This window comes from Eulemur rufifrons, chromosome 11, assembly GCF_041146395.1.
Source record: "Eulemur rufifrons isolate Redbay chromosome 11, OSU_ERuf_1, whole genome shotgun sequence".
Lineage (NCBI taxonomy): Eukaryota > Metazoa > Chordata > Mammalia > Primates > Lemuridae > Eulemur > Eulemur rufifrons.
In genome coordinates, this window is record NC_090993.1 from 8,861,617 (window position 1) to 8,886,435 (window position 24,819).

At 40.1% G+C, this 24,819-nt stretch overlaps 2 protein-coding genes across 2 annotated transcripts in view; one reads left to right on the plus strand and one right to left on the minus strand.

Moving 5' to 3' along the window:
• Positions 1-3,767: 3,767 nt before the first annotated feature.
• On the plus strand, positions 3,768-11,173 carry COA6 (cytochrome c oxidase assembly factor 6). The gene is made up of 4 exons (XM_069484585.1): positions 3,768-3,771; positions 8,008-8,194; positions 8,723-8,882; positions 10,896-11,173. Exons 1-4 carry the CDS (start codon positions 3,768-3,770, stop codon positions 10,986-10,988), a joined length of 444 nt encoding a protein of 147 aa, XP_069340686.1. The 3' UTR covers positions 10,989-11,173.
• A 3,422-nt stretch (positions 11,174-14,595) lies between these two features.
• TARBP1 (TAR (HIV-1) RNA binding protein 1) overlaps positions 14,596-24,819 on the minus strand; it is a 63,646-nt gene continuing 53,422 nt past the window's right edge. The window contains exons 25-30 of the mRNA XM_069484696.1: positions 21,924-22,005; positions 19,843-20,014; positions 16,206-16,397; positions 15,921-16,045; positions 15,341-15,477; positions 14,596-14,960 (exon numbers count right to left, since the gene is read on the minus strand). Of these exons, the coding sequence (XP_069340797.1) occupies positions 14,774-14,960; positions 15,341-15,477; positions 15,921-16,045; positions 16,206-16,397; positions 19,843-20,014; positions 21,924-22,005 (895 nt within the window). The 3' untranslated portion in view covers positions 14,596-14,773. The remainder of the gene's footprint in view (positions 14,961-15,340; positions 15,478-15,920; positions 16,046-16,205; positions 16,398-19,842; positions 20,015-21,923; positions 22,006-24,819) is intronic.

A 24,819-nucleotide genomic window follows, 5' to 3' on the forward strand; every position in this document is an offset into this window, starting at 1 on the left:
TGTCTTTCCCCAGGAATGAGACGGCCAGCACATGTTTGTGTCCAAGTCACAGTTCTGGAGGTACCATGAATGAGTGTGATGTTCATAACAGACGCCCTTGGAGACTTAACATGCAGAGTGATATAAACTTGTTACGCTGGCAGCCAGATAAACTTTGTATACAAAACTTGTAAATAGTTATTTTTTTGTAAACACATTTAAGTCTTTAGAAAATTAAATAAAAACTCAACTCTATTATAAAAATAATAATTTATTATTTCATAGACTTGATTATTATTTTACCTTTTAGATTCTAATAGATAAGCTTAAACATTTTAGCATGACCATATGGTGAAAATATGTAACAGCTTTAATTTTTTCAATTCTTTACATTTAGTTCAATTTACATTTTTTATAAATATATATTTAACTTTTGTGTAATTTGAGGACAATTATATTTACTTTTTAATTCTTTTACATCTGTATACAAATTATGTGAAACTCTTTTAACAGCATAATTAACAATTTTGCTGAAATGAAAGCAAGAGAAATAAACTTTGTAGAATAAAGATATACTTTTGAATACATTAATTTGTTACTTAATCAAATATTTCTGGCCTATCTACAGTACTCTTAGATATGGGTAATAATAATTTAATTCAGCCATCTTTGACATTTTGACAATTTACATATTTTTAAATGTTGTCACTATGAAGGTACATTTGTCAAGGTAAAAAATGGAACATATTTTATTTTCAGCTTGATTCGTAGCTTTTTTTTCTTTTTTGGAGACACCAATAAGTTATAATCATCATTAAAAACAGAGATTCTCACATAAGAATTTTAAATGTCACTGTATGCTATGTACAAGAGGTAAAAATAAACCTGACACAAAAAAGTTTGAAAATGAAGGATTAAAAAAAGACTCACTGAGAAAATGCTACAAAAAAGAAAGTAGATGATTTACGATTAATATTGGTTAATTAAAATTCAATGCCAGAAATATTAAATGAGTAAATAAGGAATTGATATTGATGGAATATATAATTCTGTAATATGCAAAATAACTGTGCTATCACAACTGTTAGAAGTTTTTGAAAAAGAAACACATATACAATCACAGTGACATATTTCAATATGTCTCTCTCAGTAATTAACAAATAATTGAACAACAACAAAAATGTGTGGGTTTAGAGTGAATAGCACAATACAAGCTTAGCTGTATAGATAATTGAATGGATGGAGGGATGGATACAGACACACATATATATGCACATTAATATATATAGCTGATAGCTAGCTAGATACATACATACATACATAGATACACAGATATGTATGTAGTTGATGGATAGAGAGATAGTCCAGCTATTACATTACAAACTATAAATATTGCAAACACCCATGGATGAATATGACATAAATCAATGGGGAAAGAATGGAATATTCGAAACTAGCATCAGGGTAATTAGACAATGGCAGTGGAACCAGGTTTCAGTTTAAACAGGGAGAATTGTTAAGACTTAGTGAGGCAGGACTCAGAGGAGAAGAAGTGGTTGGGAGAAACTTCCAAACAGAGAGACACCAGGGACCAGCCAAATGAATATGTGAATGGCGTGCATGAATTTAGGAAAAGAGAGCTGACAGTTGTTTTCAATCAAGGAACAGTAGGTTTTAATGATGGAGATGGCAACTCTCCGCTCTCCCCCAGACCCCAGTCCCATATCCTCTGTTTCAGGGACAGATAAGCCATTTGCTATTTTCAAGCGACTGGTTCTGCTCTGATCTGGGCATTTGTATCTCTGCTTGCCTTGCCCGGAACAGGGGGAAGATACCGGTGGCCAGAAAGTGATTCAAAGAACTAGGACTCTAAACGTAAAGAAGTTTTAGGAGTACTTTAATCAATTTCTGCTTTTATTTTCCTTCTTATGTATGTGTAAGTTTGATATGATTAAAAAAAAACTTGCCTAAATATGTCTCAATAGGTTTTAATACATTTAAAATGAAAGTCCTAGGTAATAAAAAAGAATTGTGCTATATTTAATCGGTGTTTTTATCTTAGTGGTATATAAAATAATAACGCAACTTATAATCAGTGCACCTTAGATTACATAGTATATAGTATTATTCTGTTTACAGGAATTCCCTTTGTTTAACTGCAAGATCAAGTGACCTCTGTACTATAGTATATTAATAACTAACATTTATCTTTTTCCTATAACACTGATATAATGTATTATATATAATTTATTTTTTATTTTTATTGCTTATTGTCTCCATGAGGGCAGGAGTTTGCATCTATATTGTTCTCTGATGTCTCTCAAGCCCCCTAAAACAGAGCCAGGCACACGGTAAGTCCTCAATAGATAGATGTTAAACAAATAGAAGAATGAATGAAATCTTTTTATATGCTAGACATTTTTCTAAGCGCTTTGCATGAATTATTTAACTTTCACAAGAAACCTACGGCAGATATTATCATTCACATTCTCAGTTGAGGAAATCAATGTATATAAAGGTTCCGTGACCTGCCCAAGGTCACACATCTTGATGTTAGGGGAGGCGGGATTCAAGCCCAGCCTGGCTTCAGAAACTATGCTCTTATCCAGTACACTTCGCTGTCTCTAACACTTCCTGTGTCCCCTTCTTGATTTCTCTGGCAAAATCCTATTCTGGCTTCCGTTGTATTTGGTGCATACCTCTCTCTAGCTCTTATTAAATGGTAATATGGTTTATTTATATAGCCTTATTTATATAAGGCTAAGACCTACCTTTAATCATCTTTATTCCCAACGACTGGCACAGTGGCTGGTACTGTGAAGGTGCCTAATGTCTATGAAATAACTTGGCTGTATAAATATAGAGCAGGAATCATGAAAGAGGGTTGGAAGGTTTCTAACTGGCAGACAAGGGACTTGTGGTAGCACTAATTAAAAGGAACAGGTTAGGAAAAGGAGCTGTTCTGGAGAGAAGAAGTTTTGAACTCACTGGAGTGGTGGAAAGACAAGTGGAGCCATCCACTAGGGACTTGGAAAGAGAAAATCGCCACGAAGTTTCTCTTAAGGACCAAAACGTAGTCTTGCAAGTCTTTGTGATAGAAGTGCTAACTGAAGCTATCAGAGTAAATCAGGTCACTTAGGAAAACAGTGCAGAAGGGGGAAAAAAGGGAAAGGGCAGTGTCTTGGAGAGCAGCCCTGGCATACCTATAGTTTACGGGAGGAAATCGTCAGGGAGCCAGCCTGGCGCTCCGACAGGGTTCAGAAGGCTCTCTGGAGCCACCCTGGCGTCAAAGGAATCTTTCTCCTGTTTGTGTCCCTGAGTAGGTGTCTGTGATAACTGCTTTGTACAACAGTACAGATTATAAATAAAAGTCTGTGGGCAGCAACAGAAAAACAACACGCACGTCTGCAGAGCCACGGAGTCCGTCCGGGGCTGCCTGCCAGTGGTTTGGGGCTCTGCTTGGTTCAGACTGGAGAACGCCCACGCGACATGTCCTCTGGATGGCAACAGCCGGCACGACACGGCTTCCACCTCTTCACACTGACTTCTCTTCGCCTCCTCCCTCCTCCGAGGAGATTACACCCTCTTGGTGTCAAAACAGCACATGTGAAATCATCGTATGGCACCCACGTTCTTTTATTTACCCAGAGTCTTCAAGATTTTAGAAGGTGAATATGGCCTTTGCAATTGTTATTCCTGCATCAGTTTTTTTTTTTTTTTTTAATCAACACCGCAGAATTCCTCTTTTCTAGTTGTTTTTGCTCTGTGGTTTAAATCAGTGTTTCCCGATGGGTACGGTGGGAAATGTTATTGCAATTCTTTGACCCTCCCTGGTGACATTTTCCTTGTCTGTGCCTTGGGCCGACCACAGACCAGCAGGAACCGCTTAGCTGCACAAGTAACATTTAGCAGTAGAGTCTACTGACCTTTGACCTCGAAGAGCACATAAAGTGCTCTTCATTGGTGAAAAATGTGACCTACAGTGACATGATATTTAAATTCATTAAAAATTTAGTAATAGCGGTATAAATGTTCCATATGACCATTATTTTTACCTCTCTGTGAGTCAATTCTAAAGATGACCTTTCTCAGCCCAATTATTCATTTTAAGAATTGCGAGATACACATTCATACAGAAAAGTGAATAAAACATAGATGTACAGTTTATTTAAATAATAATTATTAGGTTATTAAGTATGGAATGTCCGATTTTCTTAAGTACTAAGTTTGACAGTTGATATCGCTGACATTTCACATTGACACTTCTTGTTTTATTTTTATTGTGAAGGTACAATCCTCAGTCTTTCAAATGCACGTTTTGGCTTGTGATTGTCCTTCAAATTTTTTAGAGCAATTTTTGTGAAACCATAGATAAGTCAAAAATTCATGTTATTTTCAAATATTGGTTCGTGGAACCAATGCAGCACAAACAGCTAGAAATATCAACGACGTGTTTGGGAAGGATGTGGCTAATGAATGCACAGTAGGTCAATGGTTTGAGAAGTTCAGTTTTGGCGATTTTAATCTTGAAAATAAGTCACATAGGTGACCTGAGACCAAGGTGGATAATGATGAGCTGAAATCTGTGGTGGAAGCGAATCCATCTCAGCCTGTGTGTGAATTAGCAGCAAGGTTTGATGTTACTATTCCAACAATATTGGACCGTTTGAAACAAATCGGCAAGGTAAAGAAGCTGGATAGATGGGTTCCACATGAATTAAATGAGCATGAGAAGAGATATCATCTTGAAGCTTGCATTTCTTTGTGTCACGACACAAATGCAAACCATTTCTACACTGTATTGTTACGTGGGATGAAAAATGGGTTCTTTTTGACAATCATAAGCATTTGGCACAATGTTTGGACAAAGATGAAGTGCTGAAACGCAGTCCAAAACTGAATATTCATCAAAAAAGTGTCTGTTTGGTAATTCAGCGCTCGTATTATCCATGACAGCTTCATGAAACCTGGTCAGTTGATTACAGCGGATGTCTGCTGTAACCAACTGGACAAAATGATGAGGGTGCTTGTGATTACGCAGCTGAGATTGGTCAACAGAGATAGGCCAATCCTCTTGCAAGACCACATGTTGCAAAAAACAATGTTGCCCAAATTACAGAGGCTGGACTTGGAAACTTTCTGTCATCCACTGTATTCACCAGACCTTGCACCAACTGACTACCACTTCTTCCAGGCTTTGGGCCACTTCTTGCAAGGAAACATATTCAATTCTCAACAAGCTGTGGAAAACACCGTTAGCAATTTTATCACCACTCACTCTCCAGGCTTCTTCACTGCTGGCATAAGCAAGCTACCATTAAGATGGCAAAACTGTGTCAATAATTTAGGTGCATACTTTGATTAATTGTACTTCTCCTTGTTTGAGATATAATAAACTTTTGATTTGAAATCAGACATTTCATATTTAATGACCTTAATATAAAGCAAACACCCAGGTCCAGAAATAGAACACTGTCCGCATCCCAGAAGCTCCCCATATAGCTCTCCCTTATCAAATCTCCTTTCTCACCCTAGAGAGAAACATTTGTGATAATCATTTCTTTGTTTTTCTTTATACCTTTACTACTTATGTATGTATCCTAAACAGTATAGTTGAGTTGACTTGGCTCCAAACATAACAAAACAAAATCCTGGCTTGCTTGCTGCTTTCCATAGTGTGAATTTTCCCATCATGAGCAATTTCAAGCTACCAATTGGGTGTTATTGATCATAGAGCTGGAAAGTTGTGTGCACAACTGGCTATTCCAAGCCAGTATGAGCTGGCTCTGGCACACCACTGCTTTTGTTTCCCATTTTATGTTAATTTCTGTTCTTAACATTATTTCTGTGTTTCTACTTTCTTTACGCTTATTTTGCTCTCTTTTTTTCTAACTTCTTGAAAAGGGATGTTTCGCTCAAGATGTTTCCATCTCTTTTCTCATATACTTGCTTATGGCTATTAATGTCCCTCTAAGTACTGTTTTAGCTTCATCCCACAGGTGTTGCTACGGTATTTTATCGTTCAGTTCAAAATATTTTCTCATTACCGTTGACTCTTGGTATATGGGCTATTTGGACTTGGTTTTGTAGTTCTTTATTGATTTCTATCTTAATTGCATTGTGGTAAAAAAATAAATGTGCTGAATGATTTTCAATTTTTTAAATTTGTTGAGTTGCTTTATAGCTAAGTATGTGGTCACTTTTGGTGATGTGCCATGTTTATATATTCTGATTTGGATTGCATTATTCTGTATATATTAATTAGGTCAAGTTTGCAAATAATATTATTCAAATTTGCTACATCCTTATTGATTTTTCTCTTGCTTAACAATTACTGAGAAAGGCCTCTTAAAATCACCCAATATGACCAGGTATTTTTTTCTTTCTAATTCTGTCAAGTTTCACTTTATGATTCATGTATATCTACCATTAGGTATATATAAATTTTAAATTTAAAATATTTTTTTTAGACTCAGAAGCCATCTAAGATTCCTTTCATCCCTTTCATACCTCATCAGTCATACTTAAAAGATATTATTTTACATAAACTGACCTTGATAAAACATAGTGTAAAAGAAGTGGGTGGGTAGAGAAATATTTTCCATATTGTAGAACATATATGTTTGGTGGTACTTAGCTTCACAGAGCCACCCTAAGTCTGCATATGTCGAATTTCGAAAGCATGGAACACCAGCACTGAATGCAGAGCTTTAAATTGCTTATGAATTACATACTCGCTTTTAAAACTAGATGATGGAGCAGATGGAATCTGTTGAGAATGGGATGCCAGACGACTGACCATAAACATGCTTTTTAATAAAGCTTGTACTGAGGACTAAACTCTGATCTTTCTCTTTTGCCCAAATTCCTTTCTAAGGGTGTCTGGTGAGTCATGCCTACAAATGATAAAATCTCACAAAAGAGGTTTTGTTAACCCAATATAATGAGGTTTACTTCCCAACCTGATTCTAGTATAGCTTTCTATCACATGAAAGACAGAAGACCCTTATCTTAACTCAAGCATTTCTTTCCACTGACTCCTGGTCTCTTAGGCAAAGTCTTACTCTATCAACTAATTGTCAACTAAAGAATCCCTAAACCCACCTATGGCTTGTAAACTTCTGCTTTGAGATGCCCCACCTTCTGGGGCAAAAACAATGTATGCCTTCCATGTATTGATTTATGACTTTACCTGTAATTCCTGTCTCCCTGAAACGTATAAAACCAAACTGTAACCCAACCACAGCCAATCCACTTGTTCAAGACTTCTTGGGCCTGGCTCCAGGTCATGGTCCTCAAATTTGGCTCAGAATAAACCTCTTTAAATTCTTTTACAGAGTTTGTCTTCTTTTCCATTGACAGTGCTTAGAGATATGAACTCATATATTAAAATCAACATCCTCCCAAAATATTTGAAGTAGCTCTTCTCATCCCTTCTTAAAAATATCTTGGCGGTTAAGGGGGTAAAAAAAAAGCCACAAGTAAGATTAAAGCAATACAAATATTTATTTTCCCCACTCCCTTGACCAATCTGTATTTTCCTGGTTCTCAGCTTGGTCATTAATTTGACATGTGTCCTCTTGCGTACCGCCTCTTTCTGGGCGGTTTCGTTTTTTTTTTTTTTTTGTTAATGAAGCGCGGAGTTAAGACGTCATAGCTCTGTCACGCCCCGTCCAGCTCCCGCACCCTCAGGTGCAAACTTGCAGCTGAAGGGGTCGGCTCGCCTTGCTCGCAAGTTAAGCCTTCCGGGTGGCGCCGGGCGAGAAATATATAGAAATTTAAATTCACGAAAGAGGCATAGTCCGTCAAAGACGTGGACAAATGTAGGGAAAGAGGAAGACGTCAATAAGGCCAAGGCCGCTCGGAGCAGTGACTGATTCCCATTTACGCTGCAGCTCGGCAAGGTAGGAACCAACAACCTCGCCCACCCAGGCCGGAAGTCAGTCCGGCAGGTAAAAGAAAAGAACGGAACAGGAAGTCCCGCCCCTCCCTGAAAAGTAAACGGTAACCCGTGAGGGTCAGCATAAGGCCGGCTGTTTGGCCGCGTGGATTGGTTTTTGCGGTTGGGGAGGGCTGTATTTGTCGAGTTCGAGCCGGCAAGGCGACCCTGCAGCGCCAGGACTCGGCACTGCGCCGTCCTCTGCTGGCTGTTGAGCCGCGTGACCTTTTCCTCCCCTTGGCGCCGAAGGGAGGCCAGACCTGGGCGGACCGGGAGGCCGGCTTGCTGGTGTGTCGGGGCGGGGCGTGGAGAATGGGCCCGGGGGTGCGTCCCTTGCTCTCCCGGTGCCGCAGGTTTCTCTGGTGCAGCACGGCGAGGCACTCCTAGTCCTGCTTGGTGATCATGTCCCCGCACACTTATTTGCACAGCGCTTTGGTTCGAACAGCAACCTTGTAAATGGGCACTGCTCTCCCCGCGTTACCGGTGGGGACACGGGCTTGGAGAGAGTAAGTGAGCTGCCCTTAGTGGCAGAGGGTGCGAGAGCGCCACAATTTTAACTTGGGTTTTCTGAGACCACGCTGCGTCCCCAGCCGTGGATCAAATTACGCAGGGTATGCGATAAGCCAGAGCGAGTGCCCTTGGTATCATTAATTGAGAACTGATTGGTTTCAGTTGCATCATTAAAATCCCTAAGCATACCTTTTTTTTTTTTTTTTAAAGGAAGGGGGCGATGACATTTTCTTTCTTGCCTTCTCTTTAGATTACTAGTTCATTGTTAATGTCAAATGTTATTTTGGCCAACAGCTTCATCCCCCTAGGAATGGCAGCCCCAACCATGAAGGAAAGGCAGGCTTGCTGGGGTGCCCGGGACGAGTACTGGAAGTGTTTAGATGAGAACACAGAGGATGCTTCTCAATGCAAGAAGTTAAGAAGTTCATTTGAATCAAGTTGTCCCCAACAGTGGGTAAGTAACACGAATGTGTTTCTGTTCCCTGTTAACATACACTGGGCTTACAGTGTGAGCGTTAGGCTAAGAAATGAAGCACTGTCTGAGTTATGTCAATCAATCGGTTCTTTGAGAAGCAGAGAAAACCTTGTCTGGAAATCCAGGCTTGTTTTATGTACTTACATCAGGCAAACATTTGGAGGATGTCCCCTGACACATTAAAGATCATTCAAAAACAGAACACACAAACATAGGAACAATAACAAAAAATTCCAGCTCACTTCACTGGTAGACTTCTCAGGGATCTTCTGAAGGGGCAGTATTTAATCTTGGGCAGGAGCTGGCAAATTTCTGAGCCTAGAGCAACTATTAAAAATAAAACATTCCCAGTTGATCACACAAAATCATATAATCTTATACCCAAATATGAAGAAAGGAGTTTGGTAAGCAGAAGAAAAAAAAGGTTCATGTGGTGGGTTCTGCCTCGCTGACAGGTATTCGTGCTGTGTATTGCCCATCTGCAGTGTAAGGGGGGAAAGGAGCTGACATTGAGGTTAGTAAGGGGCCCTGTGTGCTAAGTGCTTGACATTTCATCTTCATCAATACCCTTTAAGATGGGTATTGTTCCTCTCAATTTCTAGAGGAGGCAGCTGATGCTCAGAGCATTAACATAAACTTCACAGTATTAATTACTCAGTAAGTGGCAGAGCTGTAATTCTAAGGCAGGCCCAACTCGCTGTTATGAGTTGAACCTGGATTTGAACATGCTTTTTCACTCTTTCATGCTGCTCTGAAGTATACCATGTAGTTTGAGAACACATGGTTTTAGAAATGATCTTTACCCTTTCACACCTCAGATTTTCAAATGTGTAGTCTGGGGCTTTGAAGGAGACCACAAGAAGGGTGTAGTGGAGAGTGGGGGTCATATTGGTAGGCTGAGCTGGGGAGGAATGCATTGCATAGAAATTTCCTTAGATGAACTCTTCATTTGTAAAATCAGCATGATACAACCCATTTCATGGGATTATCATGAAGATCAAATGTATAAACAAAGCTGATAAACATGGGACTTTATGATTGAATTAGATAATGATTCAAGCAGAAAATGTACAGCTGTGGTCGTCCCCTTAGATGCATTAGAGCACCTCCTGGTTTAAGAATAGGTGGAAAATGTCAGAATTGGGGCTGACATCAAAGATAAAGCCTTTGACACCTTGATACTGCTACTGCCTGTACTTTCTCCTGGGTGGTCTTAGTCTGCTCTCTGTGGCCCCAGGGTGATTGAGAGCAGGGTGAGGCTGAGAGCAGAGTTACCTGGGCCCCTGGCAGTGGGGGTGGGGGAGTCTGGCGCGGGTGATGAAGAGCCAGCCATTAGGAGAAAGCCATGACCCGAGTGTTGGCAGCTTCTGCCCCCACCCCACCCTCACATTTTCCCAGGAGAACCTCGTCTCTAGGAGAGCTGCTTTTTAACAGCCTGGTTGTGATTTTCTACTCAGGTTAAATATCAGAATCGTTTGGACATTTTTTTAAAAAGTTATATTTTAGACCTCATCCCAGATCTAATGAATTTTTAGAAATAGAGCCCTTCCTTTAAAAGGACTCTGGCTCCACAGGGGATTCTGGGGGATAACCATGGTTGGGAGTCATTGGCCTAGTCCCTTTGGGAAGTCCCACTTCAGGCCCACTTTTATTGTCTCTCCCCCCCTAAAACTCACTGCTTTTTCTCCAAGCTAATGGCTAATGGACCCTCCCACTCTCCCACTGCCGAGCAAGCTCTCTTCAGCCAGTCGCGCTGCCAAGGGGCAAAGGAGAGGAATGACCATGTTCCCCGTCAGTTAAAGCACTTGTCTTGTCCAGGGAGTAATTTATTCATCAAAAGCCCTGATTGAAAATGGTTCTAGAATATAAATCGCTGAAACCACTTACACAATTTATATTGTAAATTTAATCTGTTACATTTAAATCTGTGCTTTTGCTTTACCTAAGCTGCCTAACTTGCCCGTATTTCAAATCCTTTTGTTTTCTCGACAGGTAAAATATTTTGATAAAAGAAGAGACTTCTTAAAATTTAAAGAAGAATTCGAAGCAGGAAAACCTCAGCCTTTAAGAACTGCAAAATCCTAAGCTGCTTCTGAACTTTTCAAAGTGGTTGAAACTACTCTTTCTGGATATTCAAAGAGCTCTACTGACTGTGGGACAATAGTTTGAATCATGGTAAACATCAGTACTTGTTCCCTGTACACAACACTTAATAACTGAAAGGATCAAGGAAAAGAAGATCCATGAAGAATTGAAATAAAATGGTATTAAATATGCTTACTTTTAATTTAGTAAAAAATTTACATTTTAAGAAAAAAATTAAAACCTATTATGAAAATACATGTTTTTTTTTAATTAGAGGATGGGTAGTAGGCAAAGATTATTTATCATAGATACAAATAGAAACTGAAAAAAGTAGATTGTCATTTTGTGTCCCTGGGAGTTGCCATCTTAATACAGGCACTACAAAATGAGGTTGAAAGAACGCTGAATTTAAAATATGCAGGTGAAATAATAAACACCATCTATAAAAATATCCTACAGTTAATATCATAATGATGAGACAGTGACTGGATTCCTAGCTAATTCAGTAAAACAAACAAACAAAAAGCAATAAAAAGCATACATATTGGGAAGAAATAAAATTGGCTCTGTGCACAGACAGTATGATTATCTCATAGAATATACCAAAAGATGGACAAAAAAACTAGAACAGTAAGTCAAAGAAAGGTTGCAAGAAATAAGGTCAATATACGCAAAATTATATTCTTACGTATCAGCAACGAACAATTGGAATTTAAAATAAAAAAATACCATTTATAATAGTACCAACAAAATAAAAAGTTAGAGGCATATTTAGGTATAAATCTAACAACATGTGGAGGCCTGGATGCTGAGCACTACGTAACACGTGAAAGCAGAAATCTAATCACATGCAGAGCTACACAGTCGGCCGCCAGTGTCTGCAAGCTGCACATCCACAGATTCAACCAACTGCGGGTTGAAAATAGCAAAAGAAAAAGCAATTAAAAAATGATTTAAAAAATACAGTAGAACAACTAGATAGCATTTACATTGTATTAGGTAGTATAAGTAATCTAAAGGTTGAAAGTACAGGCGTAAGGCTCAAGGGAATCACAGTATCCAGTGGATGGGCACATCATCATATATTTAGCCAGTAAGAAGAAGCTGGCTAAGTTTGAACAAGGGGGTTATTTTTGAATTATTGCTATTATAGAATAAGCTTCAATGACTGTCCAAAAAAAAAAAAAAGGACAGGCATAACTTGGAGATACTGCAGGCTCGGTCCCAGGCCACTGCAGTAAAGCAAATATCACAACAGAGCGGGTTACATGAATTTTTTGGTTTCCCAGTGCATATATGTTTATATTACACTGTAGTCAATTAAATATGCAATAGCATTATTTCTTAAAAAAATGTATATAATCAAAAACTTTATTGCTAAAAAATGCTAATGATGAGCTGAATTTTCAGCAAGGTGTAATCTTTTTGACGGTGGAGGGTCTTGCTCCATGGTGGTGTCTGCTGACTGATCCGCACGATGGTTGCCGAAGGCTGGGGTGGCCATGGTGATTTCTCAAAACAAGACAACAGTGACGTTTGCCCCATTGATTGACTCTCCTTTTCACAAAAGACTTCTCTGGGGCATGCAATGCTGTTTGATAGCATTTTACCCGCAGTAGAACTTCTCAAAATTGGACTCAGTCCTCTTACACCTTGCTGCTACTTTATCAACTAAGTTTATATAATATTCAAAATCCGTTGTTTGTCACTTCAACAACGTTCACAGCATCTTCACCGGGAGTGGATTCCATCTCAAGAAACCCCTTTCTTTGTTCATCCACAAGAAGCAACTCCTTATCAAGTTTGAGCATGAGAGTGCAGCAATTCAGTCACATCCTCAGGCTCCACTTCTAATTCTAGTTTCCTGGCTGTTTCTACCACATCTGCAGTTACTTCCTCCATCAGAGTTCTTGGGTGACTAAGTGTGCTGTCAAGAAGCAGTAATATCGTGGAGTCTTTTTTTCTGAGCACTAGGTCTCAACTGTAGGCTTAAAATATTTAGTAAACCACACTGTAAACAGATGTGCTGTCATCCAAGGCTTTGTTGTTCCAGTTATAGAGCACAGATAGAGCAGATTTGGATAATTCTTAAGGGCCCTGGGATTTTTGGAATAGTAAATGAGCACTGGCTTCAACTTAAGTCAACAGTTGCATTAGCCCCTTTTGAACCTTTGAAGCCAGGCATTGACTTCTCCTCTCTAGCTATGGAAGTCCCAGATGGCATCTTCCAATAGAAGGCTGTTTTGTAGATACTGAAAATCTGTTGCTTAGCGTAGCCACCTTGATCGATGATTTTAGCTCATCTTTCGGATAACTTGCTGCTTCACCTTGCACCTCCCTTTCCTTAAACCTCACGAACCAACCTCTGCCAGCTTCAGACTTTTCTTCTACAGCTTCCTCAACTCTCCCAGCCCTCACAGAATTGAAGAGTTAGGGCCTTGCTCTGGATTAGGCTTTGGCTTAAGGGAACTGTTGATGAGAAAAGGCACTTCACCACTTTAGTATTCTTCCTTAAAACCCATAATCTCACTCTAATGAGAAAACACCTGACAAACCTAAATTATGGGACGTTTACAAAGTACCTGGCCAGTACTCTTCAAAAGTGTTCAGGTCACGAAAAACAAGGAAAGACAACATCTGTCAGAGATCAGAGACCAAGGGGACACGATGAGTAAGTGCAATCTGGTACCCTGGGTTGGCTCTTGGGACAGAAAAAGGACAGTGGAAAAATGGGAGAGCTGAATAAGGTCTGCAGGTTAGTGAATAGCACCATCATCAATGTCAGTTTCTTGGTTTTGATGAATGCACCATGGTTACGTAAGATCACACAGGAAGCCTCGGGTGTAGGGTATATGGAAACTGTGCACTGTCTTTGCAACCCTTCTGCAAAGCAGAAGTCATTTCAAAATAAAACTACAGGATTAAAAATATATACAGGTAAGGAACTCTGAAATTTAAATATTAAAAGGGACCAGACATAATTGAAGTTGATTGCTGGGTGGTGATAAATAGCTACCATTAAATAATGAAATAATCTAAATATTGAACAACAACAAAAAAATCAAGAACACAAACAGTAAATCCACACTCATCACGGGTTTCATTCTCAGTTTTGATAACGACATACAGGAGTGATTCTACTCCCTTGGGTTCATGTTTATAGTGGTCAGAACATAGACCATTTCTGACCACTATTTGATCTCTCTGAGCAAAGGTGGTATATGAAAAATTTCATGAAAACTTCATGTGAATGATTATGGCCTAGTTCACGGCTTTCAAAACAAATTACAGCCTATCATCTGAGCACCATGAACCTCACCGGGAAGCTGGCTGAGCAACTGAGAGGAAACAGTAGATGCAAAACACCAAAAAGAGGCCATGACTCCTCTTCATTCAGAACCTTTACCGCGGCCTCCCCGTGGTCCCTCAAGACTTCAGGGTACTTAAGGGTATTCACAGATGAACTGCATTAATTCTGTCTGTTACCACAGTCCACATGTCTGACAGTACTGGTTTCTAGGAAAGAAATTATCTCTTTAAAATACATTTTATTTCCTCAATTGCTTAAAATATTGTATTACAGCAGCAATACAATTTTAGTCCAAAGTGTTTATTAAAGGGGACAATATATAGTAATGGACTTAAGGCACATGAAAAAGTTTTGGCATCAAATTGTAAGAAAAAAGAAACGTAAATTATTCTAGTAAATTTCAGAATCTATTTCATGAGTCCAAACAGTTTTTTTTTTTCTTTTAAAAAAGTTTCAATAGCACTGACAATTCAGCTCAGATAAGGCACAGACTGGGTGACGCGGTGTCCCCGCGCCCGAGCAGCTGTTGTCTGGTGTACTCCCAGATCAGCAGAGCGCCGCTCACGTGGACGTTCAGCGAGCGGATAATGCCCTGTTGAGGAATTTCCACACAAACATCCAACTGCTGGATCAGATTTGCTGGAATTCCTTCACGTTCGTTTCTGACAAAGAAAGTGGGGGAGGAAAGGTTAGTTTTCCTGGATTAAACAATTTTTATCTTAGATATTCTTTTTTTATTTTTGTTACTATCTAGGACCAGCAGGCAAGAAGACTCGTAGATAGTCTGAATGTTACTGAAGGGAACAGATTACAAATGAAGCAAGTCCGTGGTACCAGGAAATAACTCAGAGTGTAACAAAAAGACTTATGGGTCAGTTCTGTGTTCACCTGACCAGCCTAGGCAGCTAAAATGAAAGGAAAACTAGGGAGGCTTTCCATTACCAAGTCAAAAATGATCAGGAGTCTAGGTAACTGTAAATTAGAAAGGTAACGTCTTCTAGACTGGGGCTCAGAGAACATAAGGGCAACAGAATTTTCTTACCCCAACAAGAGGAGAGATTTCTCAGGAAAGCAATATTGGGTTAGGTCTACACTTTTGGCAGTCTGTTCCACTCCAATGATGGTGTAACCTTCTGTTTTTTTCTGTTGCAGATAATCAATTAGCTGAGGTGGTTTTACCTTAATATTAGTTCAAAAAGAGTAGATATTAAACCATTCAGTTATAGCCCTGCTTGGAGTAAAATAAGAGCCAAAAAAAAAAAAAAAAAACCCAACTTATTAAACTAAGTCCTTTTAAAAGGAAAAGGACAGATTTATATACTATAGAAAAGAACTCCCAACATCATACAAATCTGTAAGAATTATTCCTAAATTGAAAGCCCTAACAGGACATATTTTACCGAAAAGAATTCTACATTATTGATGATTTCTAAAAATCCAACAATGGGAAATATAATAATAGGAGAACAGAAGTGGGCTGCATTTTACTTTTAAGCCATATTTTTAAACCATTAAAGGCTATGCTACTATGTATTATTGCAAAAGGACTAATACGTGAAGACAGAGCACTACAAAATATTTGCACAAGTAAAAACTTTAACGATAAATTACTTCCCACCCACCTCCTCTAGGGGAAGCCACTGTTCTGCTGAGACGCTGAGGTGCTGAAACTGTCTGTCCTTGACACACTGAAGGCTGCTGACAACGAGCACCGAGGCCCCAAATATCTCACAGGTCCTGCACAGTCCTGCACAAAACCACCTGACGTTATCATGATTGTTTCCAACATAACGCTGAGCTCGTTATGTCCCGTACCTTTCTTTGGAGCTCCCATGGCTGTAGACCGATTAAAAACTTTTAAGACCGAAAGATACTAAGCAAGTGCCTTGGAAAACTACAATTTTTACCTCCTAAATTGGTTGGTTTATCAATGAGTGAGGCCACTACAATCAATCTATTAATCGACTTTCCAAGTTTGGCCGCACGATCCTGAAACATGAGCTCCAGGTCTAACTCCGGAGCCTTGTTTTTCCACGGGATGATCTTCCTCTGAACGTTGGTCCACTCCGGCTGGCTGTCTGCTTCGACCGAGTCAGAACCTGGGAGGGACAAAGAAAATAATCCCATATGTAAACGAATCTGAATCTCTCTCTGTATGTAGTTATTTACACATTTATATGTATTTTTAAGAGTTTAAAATCATTAGTGTAGAATGAGATTTGTTTAATTATCCTTAAATAAAGAACTTTACTTGGATTCAGATGCAATTGCCATTTTAAATAGGAATTTTAGGTTTCCAAATTCAGCTCTACTAATCAATAGACTACAGCATTTCATGAAAATATAAGATATATATTTTTTCACATTTTAACATATCTGAAATTGGGAAGCATCTTAGAATCAATAACATGTCACAGTTTGGTAACATTTTTTCTTGGTAGTACGTAAAATAATGGTGTATCTTACAAACAATAGTATACTAGATTAGAATTTCCTGTGGAAATATTATATTCCTGAAAACAACATAAATAAAATCTCTATCTTAAATACAAGTAACTGGTGAGAACTATTCTACAATGAAGGCTATTCTGCAAAGCAGTTAGTTATCTCTTGACTAAACCGGTAAGTACGTGGGATGTTATTAACCTCTCGACCTGCACTGTTTTCATCTCTGCCACGCAGGGCTGAGACGCTACTTCCGGAGCCCTTCCTCAACTCCGCCCTACTCCAGACTGACCCCTGAGCAGTCGAGGAGCACTTAGTCTGCTGGGGACGGAACAGACGTGCAAATGTCTCCAGCACAGGACCACAGTGAGGGCGTGCTCACACGGACGGGGATTACTAACGTCTGGCGGGGAATGGGACAGGGTGAGGCCCAGGAAGGCTCACGGGAAGGGGGTTTGCGAAGCCGGCAGTAGACACAGCACCTGCACATGCATGGGATGGGGAGCAAAATGATCCAGGCAGCAGCAAGTACTCTGGGCTAGCTCACAGCCTGCAACGGGACGGAGGGAGATGGACTGGACCAGGGAGATGGCTTGGACCAGATCGTAGGGCTTTGCTTCTAATGATAGAGAACTTATCCTACAGATAGGAGCCCCTGAAGGGTTCTAAGAAGGGGGAAAACAGTATGACCATTGTGTTCTAGAGAAATCCCTCGTCAAAGCTATGTGCCAGCTATACTGAGGACAGAAAACCATTAGGGGGCTTTTGCATGAGTCCAGGTAAAGACAATGATGGTCGAAATTAAGTCAATGCAAGAGTAAAGAGGAGGAGGAGAAGCCAGATTCTGGAAGCAAAATCACCAAGATTGGGTAACAGATGATGCGGCAAGACAGAAAACAGGAAAAGAACAACTTCTATGATGACCAAGTGACACTACTGAAACAGAGGGTATATAGACACAGTTTGGGCAGAAAGGTAAATTTAGTTTAGATGTTGATTTTATAGAGCTTATGGAAATATCTGGGTACAAATGTCTAGTAGGCTCAGGATAGAGGCTGTGAAAGAGATGGAAGTTTGAACATTAGTCATGGAGGTGGTGGTTTCAAGTTGTAGACAGTAGTAACAGTGTTCAGGGAGAGCACGCAGAGTGAGAAGAGCAGGCCAGGGAAAACATTCGGGGGGTACTGACATTTAAGCCTCAGCATAAAAACCCTACTGCATGCCTCTCTTCACAAAAAGCAAACAGAAAGAGCTTGTCAGGCTTTTTGCCATCTAGCTGATACTATTTCTCGGCTCTGCTCTAAGGCAGAACTCAACAGCTGTCTACACAGGTCGCCCTCTTCCCTCTCCTACCAGTCTCTACCTGCCCACACTGAAGAAGTGTCCCCGTTACTATCTCTTCTCCCCAAATCTCCAAGTTCGCTCTGCCTTATCCAGGAAAGCCCTTCCCCAGATAGATCTTGGCTTGCCTTGCTCTCACTTCCTTAAGGTCTCTGCTCAATACCTGACCTTTTAGTACTGTTTATGGCGGCTGTCTCTTCTGTAAGAGTACGAGTGCCATGAGGGTAGGGACTTGGTCTTATGCCTAGCACACAGGAGACAATCTATCTTTGTTGAATGAATAAATAAATTTAAGGTGATGTGTTTTTTTTTTTTTTTGGATACAGGATCTCACTCTGATGCCCAGGCTGGAGTACAGGTGTTATCATAGCTCACTGCAGCCTCGAACTCCTGGGCTCAAGCAGTCCTTCCATCTTAGCCTTCCAAAGGGCTGGGATTACAGGCACAAGCCACTATGTCCAGCCTAAGGTGATATGTCTTAAAATGCATTAGCGAACTGCCTAAAGTGCTTGATAAAAATGCACTTTCCGAGAACGCTCCTCCAGAGATACTGAGTTAAAATTTAAGGATGGGGCATGAAATCTGCATTTTTAACAAGTTGTTCAAGGGATTCCTGAAAACATGAAAAATTTAAAGAACCACAAATGTAAGGAACAAGTGGGGGGACTCATAAAAGAGAGTGAGGAAACTGGGCGCAGTGGCTCTTGCCTGTAATCCTAGCACTCTGGGAGGCCGAGGAGGGAGGACTGCTTTGGGCAGGAGGTTGAGACCAGCCTAAGCAAGAGCAAGACCCCCGTCTCTACTAAAAATAGAAAAATTAGCAGGGCACGTCCCTGTAGTCCCAGCTACTTGGGAGGCTGAGGTGGGAGGATCACTTGAGCCCAGGAGTGTAAGGTTGCAGTGAGCTATGATGACACTACTGCACTCTAGCCCTGGTGACAGAGAAAGACCCTGTCTCAAAAGAAACAAACAAAAAAAAAAGAGAGAGAGAGAGCAGAGTCAGAGTTAGGAGGAAAATCAGGATAGCTGGTGACTAGGAAATGAATGTTACAGAAAGGTCGGGTATGATAACAGAAGAGTGCCCATTTAGATTCCGGAAAGAAGGAGACAAAGAAAACTTCTGGTTTCCTGGAAGAAGTTTCAATGGTGGTCATGAGTCAGGGGGAGCCAGAGTGAGGACAAAACGTGAGGAACGGAACTGAAAGGAGTACAGACTACTACACAACTGTTGAGAAGCCGTGATCGTTAAAATGGGGAAGGGAACTTGACCCTTGGTTTTTCACAGCAGGAAGGGAGGGGAGGCGCAGAGGTAAGCAACAGACAAGAGACTCGGGTCCTAGAGAAAGCTGAAGGGAAGGAGTGAGCGCACAAAGCAGGTGGGAGATACAGAAGGAAGGGCTAACACAGGGAGCGATGCCCACGCAGACCAAGAAGGGACTGGATGCGAGAGCTCTCCTTTATTCCCAACAGGGACGAAAAAAGAGATTTCATAATTTGGCCCTTCTGAACATTTTTATTTTCATAGCCATATACAGTAGAAGAGCAATGAATATTAATGAACTATACTACTTAAAAGAAAAGAGAAGCCACTAGCTTTATATAAAGCAGATCAGCCTCTCTCTGGCTTTTTACAGCAAAGCTAACTTTCAACTAAAAGTGCCAAAGTTACGCCACATTTTTTCATGGTCTTTTAAGTCGAGGGGCAGAGTCCCCCGCATAAGTGAAAAAGTGTTATTAAAAAAGGAAAATTCTTTTTACCTATGTCCTGCTGAGACCAGTCACCTGGTTTTAGGTTACAAAGTTGAGTTTCAGAAAGGTACCACTGAAATCCTGCATCTAAAGGAACGTCGGTGAATTTGGTAAATTTATCGATGGCGATCCACTCATCTTCAATGAGCCCCGAGAGGCGTGGAAGGATGTAAAATATGGTCTGAAAAGAGAATTATAAAATCTGAATTTTTTCCCCTTAAAAAAATAAGAAATATATAACATGTTTAAAGTACAGCTTTATTATTACTGATGTATTCTTTCAAACTATCATATAAGATCAACCTACATACTTCCATTTATATCTTATGGCAACTATTCATATATATTTCTCATCTTCTCTAAGAAACGGGGGGATTTATTCAGGGAATCCCCGACAGCAGGCAGATCCTCTACTCCGGCACTTCTAACTGTATGTAATAAACCAGTGCGCTCTTAACAACAACAAAGTATTTTAGAACTAATCACTTCTAAAACTGCAATTTACTGATAACCAAAAACCTCTTTAAGCATTCAAATTCAAGCTTTCTTGATGGCAAATCTTTGACTCTCGTTACCATTAGACACATTCAGAATCTGAATTCTGGCTTGACTATGTAATTTAGCTGTGTGGCACCAGGCAAGCCATTTAGCCTTTCTTGGCTTCAACTTCCTCATTTGTAGAATGAGGATACAGTCAGATTAAAACAGCACATGGAAATGTTCTGTGAACTGCAGTGTGACTCCACTATAAACAGTCATCACATAAACAATCCTCCTCTCTTTTTCTTATATACTAAAAGAAAACTGAAACCAGAAAAAAAAAAAAAATCCATAGTGAAAAGGCCCATAAGAAGCAGAAGCCCAAGTAACAGGCAATTTAAACATGAAATGATAAACTCACAACAGTATGCGTGTCTTCATGGAAGTTTTCAGAATGAATATGGTTTTTCTTATGCCACGTTTGTGCAAATTTAAACTGGCATAATAGTGCAACTAAATGTTTATTAAGTGGGCACTAAGTTTAGCTCCAAATATACAGAGAGAGATACAGTTCTTGTGAACTTCCATCATCAAATTGACACACATAGTTCTGATTCACATCACTGATGGAGAATGAAACATAAAATGCAAGAGAGTGAGGCAGTCAGAGGCAGGGGTGAGGGAAAGGGGGAAGCGAAGGATTTACTCCTGCTGGAGAACTGAACAGAAAAAGGCTGACGTAACAACAGGGTTACTAACGGAGTCCTGCAGGAAGATGGCAGACAAAGCACTCTGGGCACTGAAGACAGAGCAGAGCATGTTAAAATATTTGAAAATTCCTAAATAATATTTGCAGCGAAGCAGCAGAAAATACACATTAATGTTCTATCATGTACAGCTCACAATATATACATCTATTTTTTTAAAGTTATAAAAAAACTGCTTATGCATAGTAGTCAACATTACTGATACTTACAAGTCCTCTAGGTCAAATGCTTTAAATTCAAGGGCAGCGAATTATAATCAGAGTTGAAAAAAGGAGAAAGTGATTTAATTTATGCAAATTATGATAATTTACACATTGAATCAGTTTACATATTAATCATAATAAATATGTTTATGGTTCCTAAAATTACACGAGCACATTGTTACAAGCAGTGAGGTGGTATATGATTTGCTACACAATTTTCATTACCCAGAACCTAAAAAATGCCATTAACAAAAGAATACGTCTTTTTGTTCTTTCATTAACAATGGGCTTCAGTACAGTAAAATCTCACCTGCACAAATGTTCTCACTCATTTCCTTTTAATGTCAGAACAGATTTCTGTTTAGAGTTAAATATTCCCTTCCATTGTTTACAAGCCAGACACTGCCTAAGAAATAGAAAGTGAAAATGACTAGCCAATTTTCACTGCCTAAGAGTGGAATGCAAGCAAGTCATCTGCATAAAGTGACAAAATCAAACTTAGAAATTAAAATTTTAAGGTGATGTCTGTAAGCAAGAAAAATAATTTACCCTAATCATAACCCTTCAACTACTATGGTAGAAAGCAAGCACCAAGATTAAAGATACAGTAGAGAATTTACAAATGACATTCTCTGCTCACCTCCAGACAATAATCCTTCAGTGGGTGAAATGCTGCAAAAAAGAAATGCTCTTGGATGCGTTGCCAATTCTTCTTCGCATTCCTAAGGAAGAAAAATATGACAGGAGCTACAGACAAGGGAAATAACTTTGATGAGGCAGGAAAAATAAATTAGGTATCGTAAAGAGGTACTGCGGAATTTAGAAGGAATGAACACGTATCTCTGAGCTCAACATACTTATAAACACTGGCGCTTATTAAATTTCACATTTTGAAATGGGATGCAAAGACAAACAGAAAAATTAAGTAACTCTTTCGAAGTCATATAAAAACCAATGACTGACCAAGAATAAAACCCAGGTCTCCGAGCTGTCAGAACAGGCATCCGCCTAGCAGAGAGTGCAAAGAGAGTAAGGAACTTCAGGCCGGTGATCAGTGACACACAGTGAGGGTGAAAGATGGCTGTCACCTGACAATGAAGCAAAACACTACTGGGATGGAACCGTGAAGTCTCTCCCTGGCAATAAACTTTTTTCCCAAGAGAGAAAACCATTCCCTAAGTCACTCTCTGTCTACTCTGAAGACCCACAACACACAGCCGAACTGGACCCACTGTCATAAACCAAACTTCACGTGAGCAGGGCTTACATTTTTAACCCATTTGTTGGCAAGTTTTAAAAGGCAAAAAAAGGTAAGGATCAAAATTTCACAACACAACAGGCAGGTTTCAGTCTAAATTCATGATCATCAACCCAAAAACTAAGTAGCAACTTCAGGACATTTTTCTGGCGAGACCATTCTCCTGCTCTGGTCAACGTACCTTCTCCACTCCTGAGCTCCCCTCCCCGTATCAGCAGTCGGCCGCACGTCACTGGCACGAGACACAGGAGAGAGACCTCGCGTCTTCCTGCCCCCTCCTTACCCACCTGCCCTCTTCCCCTTCACTCTCTAGAGTTGCTCTTCCAAGGGCAGCTCCTCAGCGGGGGCTCCGGACCCCACTGCCTTGGACTCTGCTGTCTCCTCCCCCTTCTGCACCTCCCCCTTTCTCTATTCCAGCCTTCCCTTCAGCCTATCCCAAAGGGCTGTTAAGTCTAATTTTAGAAAACAAAAGTGTCCACGAGTGGGGGAGCTGTGAGCTAACTTAAGACACTGCTGCACAATGGAATATTAGGTAGCTATTAAAAGAAAACCCAATTTGCGGGGATTTCACCGTTGGTGGAGGGAGGGAGGAAGAAGAAAAGTGAAGGAGATGGTCGTGTTTCTATTTGATGCCTTTCTATACCGTTCAATTTCCTAAACGTGGGTATTACTTAAAAACAACTGTTACCAAAAATAAAATAAAAGCCCTCTTTTGACAGCACATCCACCACGAGCTACTGTCCTTCCTGCCACACTATTTTTTTGAGAGAATTTTCCGCATAAGTTGGCATCCTCACCACCCATTTTAAAAAAAATTAAAATTTAAAAATACTCTAAATATTCAAGTAAAGAAAATAATGTAACGGGCATCAATGAACCTACCACTCTGATGTTAACATACTGTCCTATTCATCCTTGGACCCATTTTAATTTGGTTTCCGTCCCCACCAACGACACTGCTGAAATGGCTCTTGCTAAATCCAGTAAGTACTTTAGGCTCTTATTTTACTTTACCCCAAACTGTCCACTTCTCTGTCCCTCTACTAATCTGGTACTAATCTAAGTCACAATTTTCCTCCCATTCTCTCCTGTCCACCTCTGATCTGCCCTTCTCCCTGTTAAAAATGGAGAAGCACCATGCGTGACTACGCATGACATCATTCTCACCTTTCACTCTTCACTGGCTTCCGAATTCACTCACCAGAAAGCCAAGCCCGGCTGCTACTCTGCTCCCTCCCTCCCTCCTCCACCGCAGTGGAGAGGTAAACTCAAGGGAGTCTTCCTCCAGTGCTCTGGACAGGTCAAGCACTGGCTGCCTCAGGCGTCCCAAACACTGCTGCTTCCGCCCTGAAATCTCTCTCCTCCCTCTGCAGTTGCCCAATTCCTATTCATCCTTTAGAGTTTAACATAAATGCCATGTCACACAGAAAGACCTTCCCTAAACCACCCAGACTGAGTAGTCCGTATTTTTTTCATCACAACCTTTGATTTTTCTACGATTTCTTTTAAAACATTTTTTTATTTGGATAGTACTTGATGTCTATCCCACCTGACTGTGAGCTCTGTGAAGACAGAACCTTCTCCACCTGGCCTGCCGCTGCCCCAGCCCCCACCCCCAGCACTTGGCCCTGCCTGGCACCAGCGGTTCTAAGGAGGGATGTATTCAAACGACAGAGGCGGCTTAACGCCCAGCGTTCCTTATTTTGAATGGTCGTATCTACTACCTGGTACCAGGATTTAAACAGAACAAGTTATTCCTTAAATGGGTATTTTATTGCTTGATAAAAAATATGAGCCAATTGTTTTTTGAGATCAAAGCACAGCTACCAAGAAACTTAGAACAGCATCAACAACCAGCTAAGACATCTCAATACCAATCAATCATGATCTGATCACAGAGAAAACCATAAACTGGTAAACAAACACCTGCCTACATGTTAAATTATAACAACTTCAAATTTCCTTCCACTAAGGAAAGCCTAAAAGTCTACGGATTAACTATACCCTCCTGGTTACTTATCTCTAACCATCCAACACAAGTAGCACACCACAAAGCTAGAGTGTGTTCTATTAAAATACCAACATGAGTTCACTGAATTATATATTATGTATGATTGGAACAACTCTTGTAAGCTTGAGGTTGGGTGACTACACGATGATGCAAATGCGATCCTGAAAAACACTAATGTCCAAATCCACACAGCTAAATAAACTCAGCCACGTATTCACCAAACGAGAGACGATAAATACGTACATACCCATACACCAAGAAGCAATG

Bases quoted from the DNA above. Each gene is read 5' to 3' on its own strand.
- COA6 (XM_069484585.1), top strand. The intron at 8,195-8,722 runs GCCGGCTTGCTG...TTTGGCCAACAG, and splicing joins AGACCTGGGCGGACCGGGAG to CTTCATCCCCCTAGGAATGG. The intron at 8,883-10,895 runs GTAAGTAACACG...TTTTCTCGACAG, and splicing joins CAAGTTGTCCCCAACAGTGG to GTAAAATATTTTGATAAAAG.